The sequence below is a fragment of the Humulus lupulus genome, chromosome 8 (assembly GCF_963169125.1).
Source record: "Humulus lupulus chromosome 8, drHumLupu1.1, whole genome shotgun sequence".
NCBI classification, from domain to species: Eukaryota; Viridiplantae; Streptophyta; class Magnoliopsida; order Rosales; family Cannabaceae; genus Humulus; species Humulus lupulus.
Genome location: NC_084800.1, coordinates 26,258,268 through 26,278,578, shown reverse-complemented (window position 1 = coordinate 26,278,578; position 20,311 = coordinate 26,258,268). Strand labels below are relative to the sequence as shown.

The 20,311-nt window shown below is 30.8% G+C and overlaps 2 protein-coding genes across 2 annotated transcripts; both read left to right on the top strand.

The window, feature by feature from the left end:
• Positions 1-4,258: 4,258 nt before the first annotated feature.
• Positions 4,259-6,161, top strand: LOC133796470 (CBL-interacting serine/threonine-protein kinase 25-like). Its single transcript, XM_062234001.1, has one exon. The coding sequence runs from the start codon at positions 4,613-4,615 to the stop codon at positions 5,960-5,962; it is 1,350 nt and encodes a 449-aa protein (XP_062089985.1). The 5' UTR covers positions 4,259-4,612; the 3' UTR covers positions 5,963-6,161.
• Positions 6,162-12,730: 6,569 nt separating this feature from the next.
• On the top strand, positions 12,731-18,999 carry LOC133795169 (lipoxygenase 2, chloroplastic-like). Its single transcript, XM_062232621.1, has 2 exons — positions 12,731-12,819; positions 18,687-18,999. Exons 1-2 carry the CDS (start codon positions 12,731-12,733, stop codon positions 18,997-18,999), a joined length of 402 nt encoding a protein of 133 aa, XP_062088605.1.
• The last annotated feature ends 1,312 nt before the right edge of the window (positions 19,000-20,311 follow it).

Here is a 20,311-nt window from a genome sequence, read left to right as displayed (position 1 = left end):
ATAAGTTATTTTTGAGATATTTTACAATGATAATTATTAAAAAAATAATAAAATCATACGTTTTATAACTTAAATAAAATTTAATTAAACTTAAACTCACTTAATAGAACATATTAAATATATAATATAATCTGCTGTCAATTAGCAACAAATTACTTTTTAAAAAAATAGCAAAAAATTTAAATTTAAAATCCACGTATAATATTTAATATTACATTAAACATAAAATATATAATCTTTTGTTGTAATTCTCAAATTAAAAAACTAGAACAAATATAAACTTAAATAAAAATAAATAAATTATTTAATTAAAATAAGATATTTAGTTAAAATTTATATGACATTAATATAAATTTAATAAAAATAATTAATAAATTCTATAAATAAAACCAAATAAACTCACCAAGTTAATTGTATCTAGTATATATATTATATATATATTAAATCATTTTTATTCATCTTTAATCCTTTTTTAGCGTGGGTCCCCAAATAATTACAAATTGATATGTTTTTTATATCAATGTATATATAATTACAATTAATTGATAGCTGGATCCACTGTTAGATGACATGTAATCTCATTAGATTTTTTTTTAATACAATGAGAATTAGAATCCCTCTCCCTTCCCACATATTCACATATCCAAATATTTTAGCCAACCATGAGTTGCTTCTAGGCTAATATGATGCAATACAATAATCATTAATCTAGTGTTATGAATTAGTGATATAATTACTTTTTATTGGATAAATTTCTTTTTTATTAAGCTGTACAAATAAACAAAAAAAATTACTATTATTTGTAACAAATTAGTAACAATCATATACAAATATATAATTCTCATTTGTTTAATGTGACACTACTAGAAAAAATGTACTCTTAGCGTCAATTATAAATTGAAACCAAAAGTTTTTGGCGTTAATTGCACAACTAGGGCTTCTATGCTGGTGACATCGTAAGTGATTGGGCTAAAGGTTTTGAATAATTTTTTAATCAAAAATGTATTATCTCATATGAAAGATGTATGCCGAATCAGGGTACAAAAATCATACTCAAAGCATAACATAAACATTAAAACAAAAATTCATACTATAAAATCAAACTTATATAGTCATATTTACACATCTATACTACCCAAAATCAAACTCATATAAACAAGCTAGCTTTCCATATTACCAAAATCAAACTCGTAAATACAAACTTAGATTTATAGTACGAATCATCCAAAAACAATAGTAAAACATATTAGAACTCAAATTTGTGAAGAAAAAAAAAACTCAAATATGTAACCAATGCTTGACGAATTCGATGCTATTCACCAGGAAACCCACAACTGAACTGACCACCCAATGCCTTGTTGTCTCATCACACCACCAGATCCATGATCCGTCTTCTGCTTGCACTAGAGTCAAGCTTGAGATGGGTGAGACCCAAGAAAAAGAAGATTTTTTTTAAAAAAAATTGCTTTATATAATTATATTTTTTAAAATATTTAGGGGTACTTCTGTATCTAAAAAATTTGGGACTTTTTTTTTTTGAGTGGGAGCCCTAAGCTTGGGCCTAAGAGCACTCCCATCCGGTGAGCGCGGTAAAAGATAGCTAAAACTAAGAAAAATGAGTATTCATTGGATGATGTATTTTACAAATATTTTTAGATAAAACAACAGTACAAAGCTATATCTAATGTACACTACTCATACTTTAACCCAATATTATAACATTAAAATATATAAGGATATTATTGATAGGTATAAAAAATATTTGAAATGAATAAAAAATGTTTGAAAATATAATATTTAAATGATATAGAGAAAAAAAAATAGAAAATCTGATGTATGGTAAAATGCAAAACTTATATGTAAAATAGAAAAATGTGTGTTTTTTAGAGGTATTTTAAATGATGAAGTAGAACACCGGATGTGAGCGCTCTTCTCGCCTATACTTAGGCATGTCCCTGCCTTGCACCACTTACAAAAAGAGTGAGTTTCCAAATTTTAAACAAAAAAAATTTAAAAATATATTGAGAAGTAGAACTAAGAAAGAGGGAGGAGGGGCTTACTATGCTTAAGTTGTAGAACACTACCTCATGCAGATCCCACCGTTGCCGAGAGAACCAACCAACATTGCCGAAGACGAAGCGCCCACCCCACCCCATTCTCCACAAAGACACTAATGCATTCCTAGCCTATAAACCCTGTCATAATCCTCAAATAAGCTACAAGCTGCAGGGAGCGAGATGAGAGAGAAGCATAGAAGCAAAGAGAGAATAGAGAAGAGAGGGGACAAGTTGGGAAATGAGAGGGAAAAAGAAAAAGATGCTAGGTTTAAAGTTGGGTATGCTTATTTTTATTATTATAAATTTTTGAAAGGTCTTCTATAACTATAAAAATGAGATTATAACTTATCAGTGTATCAAAAATATAAAAAATTCCTACCAATAGGAACTTTTTTAGAATTGCTATTGTGTAATTCTAAAAACGTTCATACTCGGAGCTTTTACAGTAGGAATTCTAAAATAGTTCCTACTGGTAGGATTTTTTTTCTATTTTTGATACACTGATAAGTTATAATCTCATTATTTTTATACAGAAGACCTTCTACAAATTTTTGAAAAATTATGAATAATTTAGGGTGTCGAAATCAGAATTCAAACAGTTTTTTTCACGCGTACAACAAGATATTTGAATCATAATTTCAGCACCGTAAATTATTTAGAATTTTTTGAAAATTTATAGTAGGTTTTCTATAACTACAATACACGACTATATAAAAAAATTAGGGTTTGCAACTTATTTATGTTTCGAAAACAAAAAAAATTCCAACCAATAGGTACAAAATAAAGTCCCTAATGTAATAACCCCTATATATGTGTAATGGAGATTTGAACTTCTATCCCTCCCACACACATTCTCACACCCACACCCACACCCGATCAATTGAGCTTTTTTCTTTAGTTAAAAGAAATAAAAAAATAATGATTTTTTAAATATCATTTTAATTCAGGAAAATACTAGTTTAGCCTTGTGTTTTTCCTAAATACATGATCGGTGCCTGTGTTTTGTTAAATGACAATTCAGACCCTGTATTTTGTTAAATGATAATTCAGATCTTGTATTTTGTTAAATGACAATTCAGACCATGTGTTTTACAAAATAATATCTTATACCAAATTTTAGTCAATTTTTTTTTAAATATAATATTTCATTTTCAGCTACTCGAACATTTTTCTTATTTATTTAAACTTATCGCATAACTAACCATCCAATAATTAATTTCATAATTAGAATATTTTGATCAAAATTAAGTACAAACTATTATTTTGATATTTTTGTAAAATACACTATCAGACATATCGTTTAACAAAACAAATGAACTCATTCAGAAAAATAGTATTTTCCTATTTTTTTTATAATTTTTTTAATTCTGGCGCCTAATATCTTCTCGTTTGAAAAGCATAATCATCTTATTTGACCGAGGCTGGCCACATTGGTTACAGTTGTAACCAATTACAGCTTATAAGCAAAAATGAAAAAGATTGTGTCAACCAAACGTGGCTCCGTGTCATCATGACTCAGACTGATGATAGATAAACAACTGTCCCTCCCAATTGCTCCTTCATTAGAACTTAACCAAACAATATTCCAATTTTATCTACAACGCTTGGACTTCACACCTCTCCACCTCACATAATTGATATAATCAGATGTGCCTCCAGCTAAGGTCTTGTCTTCCTCTTGCTCTTGACCTTTACCTTTGCATAATTGTTTATTATTTTACACTCTTATTTGGGGTGGGAGAGTGAAATTCACATTAGTACCAATAATGTCATACTCTCCCACCCCAAATTTGAGATCAAATAATAATAATAATAATAATAATAAGATTATAAATATCTACTACTAAACTAATCATATGTCACAACACTAATGATCAGTTTTGTCCAGCTAGCCATAATCATAATAAAAAATGACTTATATTAATTATTTTTTAGTATATTTATATTGACTGATTTTGAACGTACCCGCCTCTGAATCTTAAAAACCAGGGCTTGGTATTTGGCAAATATAGCCGCACTGTACCATATCCGGAACCGGAAGCTTCATTATATCCAAAACCGCCAAGAAGAGAAAGATGACAGAAAAAATGTCGTATTATGAGTCACTATCATTTATCACTTCTTCTCTCCAATTGGTACAAACGTTGTTTTTTTTGAAAAAAGATAATAACAATAATTATAATAAAAGTTTTAGATATTTATACCAAGCCAGTCCAATCCAATACCGCTCATTCCAGACACCTAAAAAAAGCCTGAAAAAAAGAAAACCATGTCTTCCAATCGTTACATAACAACAATAACCGTGTTACCAAACACTAGTCATACCTCACTCTATTTTCTACCTCTTCAATCGCCATATTTATAGCTCTAAGTCATACTAATTAAGTCTTTGATACCAAGAAAAACGTTTCTTTTAGCCCTGGTTTTGTGTCAGTTTTCCGGGGTCTTGATCATGATTCGTTTTTTCCATTCCGATCGTTTCATTCACTACCCAAGTTAGATCTCCACTTTTTCTCACCTGGGTGATTTATTTATGATCGAATTAAACTCAGAAAATGGACGAAGAAGAGCAGCAAAACACGAAGATGCAGGACAACTTTCCCAGAAACATTTTGTTTGGGAAATACGAGATGGGAAGGCAACTTGGGCAAGGAACCTTCGCCAAAGTCTACTACGGGAAGAATCTGGTGACAGGTGAGAGCGTGGCGATTAAGGTTATAAACAAGGACCAGGTGAAAAAAGAAGGCCCAATAGATCAAATCAAGAGAGAAATCTCAGTGATGAGATTGGTTCGTCATCCAAATATTGTGGAGCTCAAAGAAGTCATGGCCACAAAAGGAAAGGTTTACTGCGTTATGGAGTATGTTAAAGGTGGCGAGCTCTTCGCCAAGGTCTTGAAAGGAAAATTGAACGAAGACGTGGCTAGAAAGTACTTTCAACAATTGGTAAGCGCCGTTGATTTTTGTCACAGTCGTGGAGTTTCACACCGAGATTTGAAGCCCGAAAATCTTCTCTTGGATGAGAATGGAGATTTGAAGGTATCAGATTTTGGTCTCTCTGCTTTGCCGGAGCAGCTCCGAAACGATGGATTGCTCCACACGCAGTGCGGCACACCGGCGTATGTGGCGCCGGAGATCTTAAAAAGAAAAGGGTACGATGGAGCCAAGGCCGATATATGGTCTTGTGGCATAATTCTCTTCGTATTGCTAGCAGCGTATCTTCCATTTCAAGACGAGAACGTCATGAAAATGTACAGAAAGGTTTTCAAAGGACAGTACGAGTTTCCGCAATGGTTTTCCGAGGAGTCAAAGAGCTTGATATCCAAGCTCTTGGTTGTTGATCCGGTGAAGAGAATCTCCATTCCGGAGATAATGAGAAACCCCTGGTTTCAAAAGGGTTTCACTCGTCCCATAGCAGAGTTTTCGATTGAAGAAAACAAAGACGACGAAGAAGAAGAAGTAGTGGAAACCAAGTCTCCATCATCGTCTTTATCTCCTCCGCCGTTTTACAACGCGTTCGAGTTCATCTCTTCAATGTCGTCCGGTTTCGATTTGTCGAGCATGTTCGAGAGCAAGAGGAAGTCACGGTCGATGTTCACGTCCAAGTGTTCAGCCATGGCCATCTTAACGAAGCTTCAATCGGCGGCGAAGAAGCTCAACTTCGGGTTCTCGTTGGAGAAGGAATACAAGGTAAAGATGAGTAAAAAAGTGGAAGGAAGGAAAGGGAAGCTGGCGGTGGTGGTGGAGGTTTACGAGGTGGCGCCGGAGCTGGCCGTGGTGGAGTTCTCGAAATCGAGCGGCGACACGCTCGAGTACGCCAAGTTCTGCGACGAGGATGTTAGGCCAGCGCTAAAGGACATCGTTTGGAGTTGGCAAGGAGATGAGAGTAACCGTCACCAACTGTAATACCAATATTCTAATTAGGCTTAATTTAGTTCAATTTCTTAGGTTAATGCAATATAGTGTAACTTGTTTCAAAATTATTATTATTATCATTATTTTTGGGGCTTGTTAATTATTCGCGTGGGCGCCTGTAGTGTAGTGTATATAATGTGTATTTTCGGAAAATTTTGGGATGAGTAAATTTTTTTTCTTCTTTTGGTTAGGCGTTATTGTCAAATTGAAACTAATAATGGTATCATTGGTATGTTATCATTGTTGTGGTAGTGAGAGGAGGCTAAGACTTGTGGGGTTTGCAATTTAGCAATTATAGTGGTTTAAAGTCAAACTCATTACCAATCAAATTGGCAATTGGTTGTTGTTTGATTGTGTGAGCCAGTTGCAATTATTTTTAGCATTTCTATCCTATTGCTATTGGTTTCAATTTAATTATTTAGTTTCATATATTTTAATTTAGTTTAACTGAAATGTGTGTCACCTAATATTAACTTACATCAATAACTATATAGAGTATTAGACACTCTAAAGTACCATACTATGGAGTTTCCTTCTTATTTCACCTGAAATCTAATATGGAATAATTAATTAATTGTACGGATATATTAGTTCCAATTTTCAAATTCTTTAGGCCTTGTCTCGAAGAAAAAAATAGAGGAAAATATTTTCCAAAAATTTGAGAATACACTATTTTAAATATTTTTTGTAGATATTTACAATTGTTATAAATTTTAAAAAATTATACTACATTTAAGTTTTAATTTTTCTAAAAAAAGAATTCTTAACTTATTTATTCAATCGTGTTACACCTACATTTTGAGACAAGAGGTTATGACCCCGAAAATTGGGCTCGTCAGGTGTGAGTTCGAAATGTATGAAAACATCATATAGTCCAGCCGTAAAATCTCTGAAGTAAAACAACGACCTCAAGGATGTGTAATCTCGAGATACTTTCTGAGTTCGAAATGACACGACACTGAGATATATCTGCTATCGAGTGTCTTCAGATAAGACAGTCCGAGCTTGGGAAGTGCAAGATCGGGTGTAATAGCTTCGACATTATCTATCTACTCCGAGCATGTTCTGAAGTCAGATGACAAGTTCGTAACGATTCCATAAGTCTTGACAGTCACAATGCCGATTGCTAATCTCGAAGACCTGATGAGTCACCTGGGGTAGCCTATTACGTGTGAACATATTTATTGTTGTGTAATCCCAATATTTAAGGGATACCATTTAGTCTGTTATATGTTCCCGATTTGTATTGGACGTTTCCATGTATATAGGAGATATTGCATTTAATGTCATTATTTGAATTGATGTACAGAATATCTTCCCGAAATATGTGGGAATGAACTCTGTAACATTCCCTATAAATAGAGAAGGAATGACCACTTGTAAATTATCAATTTTTGATTTTCTGGAGAGAAAGTTCTGGGTAATTCATCTCTGAAAAATTTCCAAAAAACTCTAAGTCTTAATAACATAGACTCGTGGACTAGGCAGAATTAACTGCTGAACCACGTAAAAATTCTCTTGTTTCTCTTCATTATTCATTCGCTCTATTGTTTAATTGTTTAATTGCTCTACAATTTAAGTTGACGAAAATGTATTACGTAGGATTTCATTTTTGTCCGTCCGGAGTTGAAACAATACCTTAGTATATATATATATCAACATTTTTACGAGTTATTTGAATTCATTTACATAATTGTTTTTCTTTTCTCTTTACAACTTATTTTATTTCTTTGGTTATAATTTAAAGTATTATTAGAATGTTATTCTTATAAAATGATTAGTTTTAATACTATTTTTGTGAATTGGTTATTTTTTATTAAAATAGAAAGAAAAAAATCATTCCAATAAATAATAATATTTTTAATTAACTTTTTTCAATAAATCTTATTCCACCTGATTTTTATTTTTATTCTTATTATCATTTTTTAGGGTTCACTACAAGAAATTAGGATTTTTGCGGCGATCAATTTCGCTGCAAATACCCCCACAATTCACCACAAATAACATTTGCGACAAAAATTCGCCGCAAATATTTCTTCGCAAAAAGGTCATCGTAAAACTATTATTTGTGGCGAAAAAATGCCCGCTGCAAATATCAATAAATCCGCCACAAATAATTCTGAATTTTGTCGTAACTGACCCTTATTTGCAGCGAAAATTTTAAATAATTCGCCGCAAATAGTCCTATTATTCGCCACAAATAATGGCTGATTTTTCTTGTCTGACGCTTATTTGCGGCGAATAATTCATCGCAAATACAATATATTTTTGCCACAAATAGTGTAACAAAAATTTTAAAAAAAAATATATGTAATAAAATTTTAAATCATAACTGTAGTCTCCATTAATTGATAAGAAATTAGACCATATAATCTAATATTAATAATTATCTTAATAGTATTAAAACAAATAAACACTACTATTTATATACTATATAATCTATCATAAGTTGATCGCATCATCATCGCCACTGTCATCTGGAAACTGAATGATTAGAGGCGGTGGAGATTGTGGTGGAGGTATTGACGAAGACGCGCTATTTCTAAATGTAGATAGGGATGTAAATGGGGCGGGTCTGCCCCGCCCCGCGAACATTTTGCCCCGCCCCGCCACGGCTTAATCGGGGTGGGTGTGCCCCGCCCCATTTGCCCCATTTAACTTTTTTTTTTAAGAAATATTAAATTATAATTTTAGAATTTTCCCCAAGCCTAAATATTATTTTTTATTGCAATCTTTATATTTTACACTTGGTATCAACTACACCATCAAATATTATATTTTGTTTTTTTATTTTAAAATTTACAAAATAAATACAAGAATAAGGATGAATGATATAAAACATATTTTTCAATATTTATAATTCTTTTTAATCTATATAGAATTAAAAATATTATAAACTACATATAAAATGTCAATTTTACGTACTATGTATATAAGTAGCATGAGAGAATTGAGTTAGAGTATACAAAAAAAAAAATTGAGGTGGGGCGGCCCCGCCCCGTTTAAATTCCTAGCGGGGCGGGGCGGGACAGCGCCCCGCCCCGAACTCCACCCCGTTTTTACCGGGCCAAAGATGCCCCGTCGGGTCGGGGCCCCGCCCCGCCCCATCACCCCATTTTGCCATGCTTAAATATAGATAGAGGTAGGACTGCGGGGGAACATGTGTAGGTGCGTCATCTCCGAACATATATGGAGGCGGTGGTGGAGCTTGTGAAGGTGCAGCCGTCATTTTTGAGGTGGTGGACGAGATTCGGGAGGAAGACACTGAGACAAGAACTCAATGTCTGCTTTGTATTGTCTCAGCAACTTAACCATAAGATAATGTATTGTTTCCAAACTAATTAAGCCTTACATTAATTTTATAATGATTGATATTAATTTTAAACTGAAAAGTTTATTTCATTTGTTAAATTAATTATAGAAAAAATTGATTAATTTTTATTTTTATTTATTATTTTTTTATCTTCTATAATTATTAAAATCTAATTTTATTATTTATTTTATTTGCTAACATTTTATTTGAATTATTGTTAAGTTAAATTATCTGAATAGATTAATTTAAACCTTCATTTTATAATAATTCATAATTTTATTAAATATTAATTTTTATAAGTTTTTTAATTATTAATATTTTATTTTATTTCTTTAAATGTTAAAATATAATATTATTGTTAAAGTTTAATTTTAATAATTTATTTAATTAATTTAATCTTACATTAATTTAAACTTTAATTTTATCATATTTATTTCGTAATTTAATTAAATAAAAATCTACTCAAATTTCGGCAGCATAACGACTATATTTCTACCTATCCCAAAATTTAAAACCCTGCAAATAATACTTAAATCCAGTCTCCGAACATACAAAATATTTAATACAATAAATTAGTAAAATAATTCAAACCAACATTTTTTTTTTTACTCACATATTACTAACATCATACTTTTAAATTAAATAAACAACAAACTTTTATCCTAACAAATCAAACTTATAAATTATTTTACATCAAACTTTTAAAATTAATTTTAACTAATTAAATACATATATATTAAAATGAAATCAATAATCCAAACACAATAATATTTTTTCCTATTACTAACATAATTAATTTTCTTATAAAAATATTAACATAACCAAAATATATATTGTAATGACCCGAATTTGCTAATCGGGCTTAGGGCCCTGATTAGTGTGCTTGGAGGGCAATAAGTGGATTAATATGTTTGTATGTGGATTTATGTGTATATATGATTGTGATGCATGTTTAGTTAAGTTAGATAGGCATGTGGACCCCATCTGGATATTAGGGGTATAAATGTGATAAATGTTATATGTATGTGATATGTTTGTGCAGCACGATCCGAGACAGTCCTGGGGAGCGCTTAGCTAGAGAGTCACAACGGGGTTGAGATTCGGACTCGGGGTGAGTCGAGGGGTAATCTGGGTACTAGGTGTGTTATGGGATTATTGGGACATGAAAATAAATATTTGAAGATATATTTGAGGATAGAATGTCTAGACGAGAATATTTGGGAAATTTACCATTTCGCTCTCGGGGACGTTTTGGTACCCCGAGCCTTGAGGTAACCATATAGACTTAAGCTGAATAAAACAAAAAGGAGGAATTACTTAGAACCTTGGGGAAACCGACACACACACACACATTACCTCATAACTGAAGATAGCTCTTACCTCTCTTTCTCTTTCACTCTCTAAGACAAAACTCAAAGGGAAACTCAAAGGAATTGGCTAGGAATTAGGAGGATTTCAGCTGGGATACTCTAGGAACTTGAAGCTTGGGAATTGAGGATCAAACTTAGGGACTAAGCTCTGCAAGGTAAGCTCTAATTACTAAGGTTTAGTCTTAAATTTCTGTTGGTTATAGGGGCTTGCATGTTAGCTAAGCTTGATTTATCTTTGGGTGTTCTAGCTGAGTTTTGGAGCATATTTTAATGGGGTCTTGATGTTTTTTTTTGAGTTGGAATAACTGTGCTGGATATCTGGGAATGTTAGCCAAGTTTTAGGATGAATTGGCTTGAGGAAAGGTTTAGAAAAATGGTGTGAAAATCTGGGTTCGGTGGGGAGCGCCGCGGCCCGCGTGCGCGCGCGGACATGGGAGGCCGAGAGGTTCATGCGCGCCGCGGCGCTTGGTGGGCGCACCGCGGCCCGTGTGGGGGTCAGTGTGGTGCTAGCCTCTGTTTCGAGGCTAGCCGCGACTCTTGTGGGTGGGGCCGCGGCCCTTAGTGCCAATCTGAGTTTTTAAGGGTATTTGGGCTTGGGAACTTAATGGGTAAGGCTCGGGATGGATTTTATCACCTGGATTGATAGAGTTCAAGGTCCCGGAGGTTAGGGTTATGGCTCGAAGTCATTTATGGGATTAGAATTTGATGGATGGACATTGTTAATGTGTTGTGACTAGGGTTTCAGCGAGGCTCACGTTAGAGGACTGTGCTCGGGGCATCGGTGCTCAGAAAGCTCGGAATTCAGGTAAGAAAACCCTTGTTTCCATAGAGCTTGTGTGCAGGGCTGAGCCCAATGTATTTGAATAGAATTGATATGCAGGGCCGAGCCCAATATGTTAGAACTGCGGGGCGTAGCCCTTTAGCTGAATATACTAGAATACTATACTTGCTTGTTATGCTATGTATATTATGATGTGAATGAACGACTTGAGTCGGGAACGGTGTAGAATGAGAACGGCGAAGGGCCGGGAGCAGTGTTGAGCACGTGGAGTGCGAGTCCCTAGAAGGATACTTGGGATATCCTCACGGCGTGGTCCGCGAACCCAGGGCTTGGTAAACGCCTGGGACGGCTAGGCCGTATGTGTTTAGCCATTGGTGGCTTGTTTATATGCTTGATATATGTGTTGCATATGTTATCTGTTTGTGGGTTTTTTTGCTGGGCTTCGACTCACAGATGCTCTGTGGTGCAGGTAAGGGTAAAGAGAAGATCAACCAACCATGAGTACAGTAGGCGTGAGGCGGCGTGTACATGTTTGGCCAGCCTGGCTGCCACAGCCAGAGGTTTTTGGGAGATGCTTGTAAATAAACCTAGATTTTGTCATCTAGTCGACTTGGTTCAGTTTATATGTTGTAAATATTTCTAAACTGTATTTTGGGATCCCAAGTGTAAAACTTTTATAATTTTCTATGGAAATTACTATTTCTCAAGTCTTTCCTTTGCTTATGGCTTAATTACACTGTTTGATTTAAAACCTCGATTAGCGAGTTAAAAACACGATTTTAAACTCACATAGTAACGACTCTAAGGAAGTAGGGCGTTACAAGTTGGTATCAGAGCGAGCCAATGTTATTGGTTCTGGAGATTGACTGAACATGTACACACGCAGTCAGTGACAGGCTTAACTCAGGGTTGGTTGGTAAGATTGGCTGATATGTCTGAACATGTGTTTGAATGCCCTGTTTGCCTGCTTATTTTGTATAGAGCATGATGAATGAATTAACATATGCATGATGTTAGGGCATGGCCCGTTGTGTGTTATATGCTATATGAGATATTATTGTGGATGACTGATGTGTTTGGGAGGTGGTTTTGGATGTTGTTATCATGCCTAATGAGCGGTGTCGCTGGTTACAGGCATATTTGTTGAGATGCCTCAACAATCAGCTAGACTCCGCGGCAGTAGAGCCGAGGATGACAATCAGGGTCAGGACCCTCCACCTGCCCCACAGAACTGGCAACAAATATTGGACGAAATGGAGGCTAGACTGCAGAGAACAGAGGAAGAACTCCGTCAAATGAGGCAACAGGCCCCACCTCATGCTGCGGGGTTGCCAATACAGCAGAATGTGGCGCTAGCGCCGGTTCAGCCTACGACTAAGAGCAGGTGGGAGCCCTTGTACGAAAGATTCAGGAAGCAACAACCTCCTACCTTTGAGGGTGGATCGGACCAACTGCGGGCAGAGCAGTGGATAAACATGATTTCCTTGATCTTAGACTTTATGAGGGTCGAAGGAAGTGATCACTATTCGGGGTTTTCTAAGAATATTAATCACACTAATCAAGAGTGTTCTTGTTGACTTTAGTATTCAAAATGCACAAATCAGTCCCGATCACCGTCGATCTCAACTATATGTAGTATTCTAAGGCAACCTTGAGTGATTATGTACTATTCCAGACCTAATCAACGAAAGGATCGCTATTCGTTATTCGGGTTGTTCTAAGAATAATAATCAGTATTAATCAAGAGTACTATTGTTGAATTTAGTGTTCAAAATGCACGGATCGGTCTCGATCGTCGCCAATCAAACCCGATTTATTTATTTATTTTCAAATTTGTTTTTAAGAGTTTACAAGAAAGGCAAAGAGAAAATTAAATGAAATAAAAATTGAAAGAAAAGTTAAAAAAATCCCCCCCCCCCCCCCCAAAAAAAAACTATTAACACCAAGGTATTAACACCCAAAAATTGAAAGAAAAGTTAAAAAAATCCCAAAAAAAAAAATTACTATTAACACCAAGGTTAATTATTTTCTAAAACTAAATTAATTTTTTATGAAAAATTATATTTTGTAAAAGAGTAAAACAAAACTTATATTTTTATTTAAAATTATTAACTTCTTGAAACAAAAAAATTTAATAAAGTTTATTTTGTAGTTAAATAATAGAAAAATTAAAAAGTGTTGAAAAAATGTCGCCGCAAATACTTATAATTTCGCTGCAAATAACCTTATGAAAATAATCAATTTTTTGACCTTATTAGCGGCAACTAATTTTGCCGCAAATAATTCAAATACTCCAACGAATCAATCAGATTGGCGGAAGTTTTTCTTACCAAATTTGAACCATTTTTGCGGTGATCTACTCGCCGCAAATAATTCTCTTTCACTGCAAATAATTTCATAAATCTATAAAAATATTTTCCAAGAATTTTTGCGGCGAAAAAAGGTCACGGCAAAAAGAAAAAATTTCTTGTAGTTGTTATATGTTATGTCCCATTAATATCATTTGGAATTAGTTTATTTATTTATTTATCTTTTGAGAAAATTTGGAATTAGTTTATTGACTGGAAAATGCTACGTACATATTCTACTAAAATTCCTTTTAAAGGTTATAATTTTATGAAATTAAAGATTCCACATATTAATAAGATAGCGTTTCTTTTAAAGATGTAACAGCCATATACTTGTTGCATATTAAAGAAAACGACGTCATTTTCAACAGAATACATAACATCGACATCTCATTAATTTTATAGATCAAATAGTGGTGGTCGTTGAAAAACTGGATGAGGCTAAGATTTCTAACTCATTAATACACAACTGGTTTTTTTTTTTTTTTCCTTGTACGTTTAAGATTTATGGCTTGTGTTGGATCATAGATAAGAAAAAAAAATGGGGAAGTGGCCATCTAGATTTTAGGGTTTAAGATTTGTTCTAGTTGATTAAGAAAAGTAGTTGATTAATACTAGTGAACACGATTAATCTATTGGCCTCCATAGGTACTAAACTTAAATTATGAAGTTAATAAACAAACGTAGTAAATAATATGTTTATCTCTTCTATATAATAAGTGTGTAGATAACGAAAATTCTTAATTTTAAATATTTTTATTTTTTTAACGTTAATTTTAACGAAATATTCTTATATTTAACAGAATATTTTTATATTTAACAGTAGTTTGTAAACACTTAAACTTAAATAAAATAATTTAAAAAAAATATTTTTGAGATATTTTACAATGATAATTATTTTAAAATAATAAATAATTAAAAAAATTAAAAAATGATATTTTTGAGATATTTTACAATAATATTAATATAAATTTAATGAAAGTAATTAATAAATTCTATAAATAAAACTAAACAAACGTGCATATTGTATGTTGTTTGTATCTAGTATATATAATAAGTTGGTGGATAACGGAAATTCTTGGTTTTAACTGTTTTTTATTTTTTATTTTTTATTTTTTTAATGTTAACTTTAACGAAATATTTTTATATTTAACTGAATATTCTTATATTTAACAGTAGTTTGTAAACACTTAAACTTAAATAAAATAAATAATTAAAAAAACTAAAATAAGATATTTTTGAGATATTTTACAATGATAATTATTTAAAAATAATAAATAATTAAACAAATTAAAATATGATATTTTTTAGATATTTTACAATAATAATTATTTAAAAATAATAAAATCATATATTTTATAACTTAAATAAAACTCACTTATTATAATAATATCATATTAATCATATAATATAATTTATTGTCAATTAGCAACAAATTGTTTTTTTTTTTAAATTAGTAGAAACTTAAATTTTTGTCATTCCCAAATTCAAAAACTAGAACAAATATAAACTTAAACAAATAAATAAATTACTTAATTAAACTAAGATATTTATTTAAAATTTATATGACATTAATATAAATTTAACAAAAATAATTAATAAATTTTATAAATAAAATTAAGCAACCGTGCATATTTTGGACGTGTTTGTATCTAGTTCAATTAAGTATATTTGATATTGGGTTTGTAATAAAAGGTGACAATTTGGGAAGAGTGTTTGTTGGGGTTTGGCCGGTAGTAAAAGAATGCTTGTTGGGGTGGATTTTATAAAAGAATGCTTGTTGGGGGAGTTGAGAGTTCTATCGTTATTATTATTATTTTTAAAAAAATGCAATTTGGTTAGCTTATTCTATAAAACATTAAATGTGACAGCAAACAATCATTATTTGCAAATGTTGAAGGGTTTATACATTTTTTGACCATGTGTTTTATCTCATTACCTGTTTGAATCTTATGTTTTGATAAATTATTTTTTGGACCCTATGTTTTGTAAAATGATTAAAATAGAACCCTAAACTCAATTTTGATGAAGAAAAAATTGAATATAACAACACAGTTTTTAAGCAGAATGATTTTATTTTTATTATGAATTGTTAGTTTGGTAAATTATTTGTAATTTTAGTTGAGAAAACATTGACCAGAATCGGGTTTAGAGTTCTATTTTAACAATTTTACAAAACATAGGATCCAAAAAGTAATTTATCAAAATATAGGGTCCAAACAGGTAATGAGAAAAAATATAGGGTCCAAAAAAAGTATAAAACCAATGTTTAAAAGCCTTTGGGGTATTTTACATCACTTTACAATAATATTTTATATTACTATTTTGATATTATAATAAGAATATCTTTTTTATACAAATCCTAACTATTTTTAGGTTTTAATTAATTAAATTATTTTTTATTTCTGATTTTATTTTATATTATTTTTAAATACTATTTATTGTTAAACATAAAATGTGAAATTTGCATTCATAAGCATAAATTCTCATTTTACTTACCTTTTCACACTATCATTCTCTTTAAAAAAACCAAATTATATATGTCAAATAATAAATCAAATCGTGATCCTCTCTCTCTACCAAATTATAGTGTTATTGTTTGTTTATTTTTCTAAATTGAATAATATAGTTTTATTTTAAATTTAATGTCTTGGTTATTGTTAGTAACAATTTTGTTTATATTTATGTTATACTCATGATGTCATTTTTTATTTTCTGGATTGTTTTGTATGTTAATTTATATATGTTTATATTTATTTTTATGAATATTTATTGCAATAAATATATAGTTATGTTTATATTTATTTTTCATAATTTTATTTTGTCAATGATGAATGAATATATTGTACTTTAAAAAAATTTGTTTATTTTTTAATTGATATTTTTTACTTTAAATTGGTGTACCAAAATCTTTATAATTACAACGATCTTCCCAAGTACCATTGTACTAAATGTACACACTTGTACATTTCTTATATAATTTGTATTCATAAATACACATTTATATTGATAAAAATATCAAATAAATATAGAGAAACAATTTTACTTTTATATAATAACACATACATACCTGAAGAGATATCTCTTCTTCAAGTGATGAGTGAATCCCAATAATTCTTCTACTATAATTTTTTTTAGATCATTATAATAATTTAAAATTAACTAAAAAGAATAAAAACTATACTTGTTAAAAACTACAAAAGTTTCAAAGAAGTGTTTTTGATAAAATAAAAACGAATTTGGTGATTATATAGTTGAAAATCAGATAACCTTTAACTCCTAAAAAAATGTGGGACTTTGTAATTCTTTTTATTTTAGTGCTAAAAATATATTTACATGTAATTAAATATTAGTTATGATTACTTATTTCATGGAATGCAATTGGTGGGATGTCAAAATTGACTCTCATACTCTCTTGGAGGTCATTGGTTCGAATCATATGGGTCCGCCCATGGTTGTCATGTTTGTGAATTTTATTTTAATAAAATAAACACTTGCGTATATGTTAGAGAATAGTACTATTCTTAAACATTGTTTTAATTTATTTTTATCATGATATAGTAAAATAAACAAAAATATTTAAGTTAGACGAGTATGCTATAATCATACATAATTGTCATTTTTTTAACATTTATTAATAAAAATAAAATAATACATTAGAATAACATATTATAGTTATATAAACGTTTTTGTTAATTTATTGTTGAATGAGTATTTTTATACTGAATACGTTTATGTTTATTTTTTTCACTATATTAGTTAATCATATTAAACAATTTTATTTAGACAATTTTTGTTTTGTTTTTCTGGTAATTCAAATTTCATGAAATTGTATTTAATTTATTAGTTGAATTTCTATAATATTAAATATGGAAAATTATATATATATATATGTATATAAAATAAAATTAGGAAAGTGGCTTAATTAGTGAGATTGTGTTTATATAATTATACTATTTAATAAAACAGTATATATTGTATATAATTTTGTAAATAGTATATGTGATATTATTATAGTAAATTCTTTATTTTGTTGAATGTACACAAAAATTTTGTACCAAAAAAGTGTCTGCTATGAAAAATATCATATTATTAAAACCTAATTTAAAATATCACATTTATTTCATATTGTAAAAATACTAAAATGATTTCATCTTTTAATAATACCACTTTTTTTTTATAAGGAGATGAAATATAAGCAAATGTTATAAATTTATAACTATTTTCAGCCTACTATCATTTGAACATTATTGAGAAGTGTTTATCTTTGTTGAAGAAAAAAAATGCAAAGGTGATATATATATATATATATATATATATATAGATTGAGAGAAGTTTACATAAATATGGGAAAATATATATATAATTTCTAAATTTATGGGAAAAAAAATAATTATACAAAATATGGTAAGTTTTAAAAAAAAAGAGTTTAAAATATGGTAATTCCATAAAATATAAAAAATAAATTACCATAGGCTATAGAAATTAATCTGGATTAACAAAGTGATATAGCTGGTGTTATTCCATTTCAAGGTTGTTTCACATAATATAATCATGGCTTTTTAGCCAAACTGTTCTTTACAACAAGTTTATATATATATATATATAAATAGAGAGAGAGATGGATCTTAACATCAACTCCACGACCCCGTCTACGGCTGCGTGGGCGTGATCACTCTGCTCCAACATCAACTCCGGCAGCTCCAGATGGACCTCAGCTCCACCAAATCCGAGCTCTCCAAGTACCAGAACCTCAGCCTCATCGCTCACACTAATCCTTTTATATATATATATATATATATATATACACACGTCTTCTTTTTCTTCTCTAATTTCTTTATTATTTTTCTTCTTCCTCTTTTTCTTTTTCTTCTGTCTATTCTTTTTTTTTTCTTTCTCTAAGGTTAATAATTGAAGATTACCCTTATGCCAACGATGGTCTTCTCATATGGAGCTCTATCAAACAATGGGTCACAGACTACGTGAACCATTACTATGCTAGCTCAAGCGAGGTAGAGCGTGATGAAGAGCTACAAGCATGGTGGACTGAGATTAGAACCGTAGGTCATGCTGACAAGAAGGACGCACCCGGGTGGCCGGACCTAAAGACGAAGCAAGACCTCATAGACATCGTCACCAACATAGCATGGACAGCCTCCGCTCACCACGCAGCTGTCAACTTCGGACAGTATGCTTACACCGGTTATTATTCCTAAATTTTCATCATCTATTTTCATAGATTTTATTATTTTATCATATTTTTCTTGTTATAAGCTTCAGATTTTCTAGGCTCAATCAGTAACATACATATATATATATATGTATATATATATGTATATATATATATGAATATATATATGTATATATATATGAATATATATGTATATATACGCATAGATTTCTATAGAAGAAGAAGTTAACTGATTCTGCAGTCATCGTTTGCTGGTGTGGCATCCTCAAGATTCACATCAAAACAATTTTAATTTTTTTTTTGGTGATAATAATCGTATGCTACTGTCTATTTTTTTTTAATGATGTGTGGTAACCATTTACAACTATAAAAATCAGTTTGATTATTTAAGAGGTGTTATAATAACTGGTTACAACTATAAAAATAATTTTTATTTTTTTAAGTAATGTACCATTATCAAAATATCAACTGAATTGTAACTGGTTACTCAGTGAGATTTGGAAGAAAAAAAAATGATATGAAAAAAATAAACTAAATTAATCTTGAAAGTAACTGGTTATAACTAGGTCTGAAAAAAAAATTAAAAAAAAAACAGAGACAGTTGCATTGGTAAATGATTACTTAGCCAGACTTGGAAAAAAATAAGATTCAAACAAAAAATCTAAACTAATTATAATCGTAACTGGTTACAGCGAGGTTTGAAAAAAAAATCAAATCTAAAAAAAAACCAATTGCTATGGTACCTGGTTACTTAGTCAAGTGTAAAAACAAAATCAAATCTAAACAAAAGAATCTAAATTAATCGTTATCGTAACTGGTTACTCATAGGTCTAAAAAAAGTCATATATGAATAAAATTAATCAGGCGTCATGGTACCTGGTTACTTAAACAGATTTGGAAAAAAAAACCCAGAAAAATCAAAAGTTTTGTTTGCTTGTTTTTTTATTTCTTGTACTTGTATTCTGAATAATTTTTGTAAACCTATGGATACATTTTTTGAGCAAACGTTCTAGTTCTATTTCTTTAAATAATTAATAAACACATAAATATTTATGTTAGAACCTTATTTGATGAACGTTTGGCTGCTAAACCTATATCCAATTGATCTAAACATTACAGGGAAGAGCCTTTTGAGAACTTTTGCCCTTTTCAACCAAAAAAACTAATCAGCTAACCTAAGCTTTTAACACCCTAAAATATTCAACTACCTAGCTTCTTATACTACTCTAGTCTACATTAAATAATAGCAGTCAACTTTTCTTAAGTACATTTCTTAAATCAAATCAAATATGAAGTCAAGTACCTGGTTACTTAAACAGATTTAGAAAAAAAAATCC

Coding starts and splice junctions, on each gene's coding strand:
- LOC133796470 (XM_062234001.1), top strand. CDS start 4,613: ATGGACGAAGAAGAGCAGCAAAACACGAAGATGCAGGACAACTTTCCC.
- LOC133795169 (XM_062232621.1), top strand. CDS start 12,731: ATGAGGCAACAGGCCCCACCTCATGCTGCGGGGTTGCCAATACAGCAG. Junction 12,820..18,686: donor CAGCCTACGACTAAGAGCAG/GTGGGAGCCCTT, acceptor TCTTTCTCTAAG/GTTAATAATTGAAGATTACC.